Source organism: Limulus polyphemus, unplaced genomic scaffold (genome assembly GCF_000517525.1).
Source record: "Limulus polyphemus unplaced genomic scaffold, Limulus_polyphemus-2.1.2 Scaffold2082, whole genome shotgun sequence".
In the NCBI taxonomy this organism is placed as follows: domain Eukaryota; kingdom Metazoa; phylum Arthropoda; class Merostomata; order Xiphosura; family Limulidae; genus Limulus; species Limulus polyphemus.
Window position 1 is genome coordinate 183,157 of NW_013667692.1, and position 4,874 is coordinate 188,030.

General features: G+C 33.0%; 1 protein-coding gene across 1 annotated transcript in view; it reads right to left on the reverse strand.

Annotated features, from left to right (window-relative positions):
• Window positions 1-53: 53 nt before the first annotated feature.
• LOC106465873 (ras-related protein ced-10-like) overlaps window positions 54-4,874 on the reverse strand; it is a 32,669-nt gene continuing 27,848 nt past the window's right edge. Inside the window, exons 3-4 of the mRNA XM_013926114.2 lie at window positions 2,644-2,789; window positions 54-220 (exon numbers count right to left, since the gene is read on the reverse strand). Coding sequence (XP_013781568.2) covers window positions 137-220; window positions 2,644-2,789 — 230 coding nt within the window. The 3' untranslated portion in view covers window positions 54-136. The remainder of the gene's footprint in view (window positions 221-2,643; window positions 2,790-4,874) is intronic.

Genomic DNA, 4,874 nt, shown 5'->3' on the forward strand with positions numbered 1-4,874 from the left:
GCTTTAATCTGCTGTACCGTACCATACCGCCTTCGGCCGTACAGCAGCCCCACCATATATATGTGTATATATATATATATATATATATATAAACACACACATACAAATACATCCTCAAACTGATTACTTTACAGGTTTACAAAAGACTACAGTTTCTGGGAACACGAATCCCTAAATTTGACTTTGGATTCAAAACAGCCCGCACTGCTTCTTGAAAAACCTACAAAAAAAAACAAACAAAGTGAGTGAACAAGATTAGAAAGAAAAACAGTGTAAGCATTAAAAATCAGTGGAAAAATTTGAAATATGTTTATCTGTACAGTAAAACCATGATTATAATCTTGATAAATAACTGAAAAAGTATATTTTGAAAACATCCAGAGAAAAAGAAGATAAAAATCAGTTAACCATACAAAACCTAGTATTTAAAAGAGAGAGGTTAAGCATAAAATAAGTACTTTAAAGTGTAAATTTTACTTTTCTAAATTGTACTCCTTGTAGAACACAATAATGTCTTATTTTTATATGGATCAATGGCGGAAAGTTGTTTATATTTGTATATAAATTACTTAAAATACACTTTGAAGTAAACTAAATTTCTAGTTTGTCATTCAGTGTCTTTTCAGCTAATTAAAAGTAGAATAAAATATGAATAGTTGGCTACTTTAAGCAACAATGCTCATATTAATGTCCATCTTCACCTTACATCTTGTCTCAAATTTAACTAAATACAAAGGATAAGAGAAACAACAGTCATTTTAGTTTGATTCATGCTGTTGGCAAAGTGTTGGAATCTGTTGTCAAACATCATTTAGAAAAGCATTCAGAAGTATATAATCCAATTAATTAGCATGATCTCAAAAAAGTGTTTTCTTACCCTATCATTTTGTTGGACTGTTTAGAAGAAGGCAACATACTTGATCTTTGTATACCTTGACTTTTAGGATGTTTCTCTCAAAAAATTAGTTTGCAAGTTTGATGGTTATGGTGGAAGAAGAATAAGAAGCAGTTTTAAAATTGGCTTAATAGCAGAAAGCAACTATTTGAAGTTTCTCAGAGATCTGTTCTATGATATGTGTTGTTCATTATTCATATTAGTGAACTGGATATTTCTAGACTGTAATGTTATGCTTAAGAAACTAATTTTAGGTTGTAAAGAACTGAATCTCTTGTCCAAAGGGGTTTTGACAATATTAGTGAATGGGCCAGAACATGGTGAAGTTTAATATTGATAAAAAAAAAGTATGCACTTGGAAAGGAACTTACTTCTTGTGAGAGAGGAGCATTATAGCTGTTATAAAAAGAAGATTTAAATATTACTGTTAATAAAACACTAGAGCCCCACTGATGAGTAGTAATTTGTGGTAAAAAGAGTATATAAACTTTTGGTTCTAAGGATTTTGATTTACAAAATGAGGTAGAATACTCTTGCAAGACCTAATTGGAGTAGCATGTGTAGTCTTGGTCTCCTTATTCAGACTGATGTTAGCAAGTTGGAAAGAGTGCAGAGATAGGCTTTGTGAGGATGTTGGATTTATTTTATCTGTAACAAAAAATTGTGTGCGTGTGATGGTGGGGGACTTGGTCCAGGTGTTAAAAATATTAGATGGTTGGACAGATAGTCTTAACACAAGTGATGGAATGAAACTTTGAAATACTAACCTAAGTATTAGGGATAAGAAGTTTTGGAAACCTAGAATCAAACTTGTCTTTCACAGTTATTTTTTGGAATGGTTTGTCTAATGCTGTTGTTTGTAATGTTGACTTATTTTAAATTTTTGATGCATAGGTATGGATATGTAAAAGAATATATTAGGTTGAATTAAAAGAAACATTTTTTTTTCTTCTGTGGAAGAGGGTTATTCAAATGGCTTTCTGTAATTTCTTACATTTCCTTCTTTGTATATGGCTGACATGTTTATTTCAGTTTAAAAGCAAATTGGTTTTTCACTGGTTTAAATAACAAATGTTTCTTTTGGAAGCAAATGTTGAAAAATAAGTAGCAGTGGAGTAATTTGAATTGTTAAAAAAGTACATTAACAGTTTAGAAAAATGTAGTTAAAAATCCAAAAGGGTTTATATTGTTGCATTGGAATTGTAAGGTTTAATTCTAATTTTTACAAAAAAGTACAAAAAGTCATTAAACAGTTTAAGGCAACGTCAATAGGTTATTTTTATTTTATTTTGTTTTCACACATCATAACTGGCAGCTTTTTGGTTGACTAGTACATAGAAATTATCTAAATATTTAGTGTCACTTAAACCACTGATAGCTTTATAATTGGATTCTGCCTTTTTAATTTATAGTTTTAATAAGTGTATTTTGTAGATGTTTATATGTCCCATTATACAATAATTAAATCTTTTTAAACATCTTAAGAAATTTCCCTACTTTTAGCCCTGATATATAATACAATGATGGTAGATATGATTTAAATATAATTTGGAGCCTGCACAATGGATTTTGAAATGACTATTAACAATATATGTAGTTTTCCAATTATGGCAATGGTAAGAATTTGTTAAATACTGATAGTGCTCCTGTTTCAAAAGAATGTAATAAAAATTATATTTATTACTATGTTGCTGTTTCATATGAAAAAAATCATAAACTTTATATCCTTTAATAAAACAAACAAATACCTCATTTATTCCTTCCATAGTTTTTGCTGAACACTCAACATATTTCTCTGCTTTAATCTTTGTAGCCATTTTACGTCCCATATTTTTTGACACTAAATGTATACCCTCTGGAAGATCTTTGCTGTTTCGTAAGTCTGTCTTGGTTCCTAGATGAAATGGGTTAAGTTCCACTGTGAAATTCTAAATATTTATACATTTTGGTTTTATTTAAAACACCATTTAAAATGTTCAGTTGATACCCAATTGTTAAGGGATTTGATGATCCACAATTTTTTAACGATATTTTCAAAAATGTCTTCACTGTTTTAAATAACTGGTAATATAAAATACCACTGGTCATCAACATAATTATACTGTTGTAAGCTAAATTGTTAATATTGTCATTTGCTTGTAAGCTAGAGGGAGCTGTGAGCTATAATGATGACATTCAGATAGACAGGTTTAATAATATAGGCCTAAAAAGTTCTAATGATGTGATGTCAAGTTTTCTAGTAAATTCAAGGATGGATTATATACACAAGGTTCAGATAAAATAGCTAAGCAGATAAAGAGTTGTTTCTAACCAATAAAGTGAATTACTCAGTGTGTTTTTATTGAAGTATCTGGGTATATTTTAGATACTGTGCACAGAGTTATTTTGTATAAATGTTTTTTTTTTTCATGTTAGTGTAGTACAGCTAGTGTGACTATAAACGTGGTCTACAACTCATCATACCATGGACAAGACACTATCCTATCTATATATCATGGTTCTTGGAAGAGCAAGACAACAAAAAGAGTTTGTGAATGGACAATTTAGTGTAGTGTTTTATTTTTTGTACTAGGATTATTCAGGAGACTTCATAATCCAGGAAAGGGGCAGTGTTATAGCCTATATATATAATTTTATAATTTGTTATCTAGCCAGAACTGCGGGTCATAAATGATGACATTAAGTAGTCTGGCTATAAAGTTCTAAGATTCTAAGATTTGATGCCAAGTTTTTAGGAATGTTAAAGAATAAAATGAAATAACTTTGGACATTGAATTATTTTCCAATAATTTAAAATAACTCATCAGCAAAAGAAATACACTGCAACAATATTTTCATTTATAAAAACTGCAGGGTTTTGCCTTTGAACAAAACAAACCAGTTGTCAATTTTCTTTTAGAATTTTTCTTCCTATTACAAAGAATAATTTTATTTTTGCTAAAAACCTATCACCCCAGGAGAATATATTATCCTTTTCTTGATTGTCAAGCAAATCTCTTAGTTTTTGTACAGACTTTGGTTGCAATCTTGTCATGTTGCCATGTCAAATGGTTTGATCATTTACTAAAGAATCACAGCTTTGAAAACAGCTATAAAGAAAGTTTAAACGTGGTTGGATAGAGCATGTCAGAAGTCACATTCCAGACATGAGTGTCAGCAATAGGGGTGATCTAGTATGAAGGAAGCCACAGGAATTCGATGGGAAGCATATAGAGTACAATTTGAGCTCCTGGCAGAGATGAATGGATGGACAGAGGAGCAGAAAGCAGTATATATGGCAACAAGCCTGAAGGGACAACCACTGTAAATACTTGGACAGTTGTCAGCAGACGACAGGCACAACTATAGAGCACTGGTAGCTGCTCTAAAGCTCAGGTATGGAACTCAAAATCAGTCCGAAGTCTACAGGGCTAGGTTTAGGACTAGAGTCCGTGCTAAAGGGGAGAGCCTGCAAGAGCTGGCACAAGACTTGGAAAGTATGGCACACAAGGCCTACCCAACTGTGCCACCAGATATTCTCAAGTTGTTGCTGAGGGATCAGTTTGTAGATGCCTTGGACAGTCCATATTCAAATTCAAGAGCTCTGGCCATTGCATCCTGCATGGTAGAGGGGTGTGCTTGCTTCACTTGTATCTTCAGTTCCCTACATTAAGTCCAGCACAGAGATACCAAGGTTGGTACAGTCATCAGGATTCAAGGCCAGAAAAGGGCAGCTTTCAGAGAAGTTTGAGGGACTTTGCTGGCACTGTAATAAACCTGGGCACAAGAGAGCTCAATGCTGGCAACTTCAACACAGGGGAGGCGCCACAGTAGGAAAGGTTGGTATCCAGAAAGGTTGTTGGAACTGTGGAAAGCACGGTCATTTGAGGAGCCAGTGTAGGAGGAATATTACCAACAGGTCAGCCTCGAGGAGACCAGTAGTGGTTGGTGTTGAGCGACGCCCACCAACCCCCATCATGAAAGTCCCAACCTCTAGGTG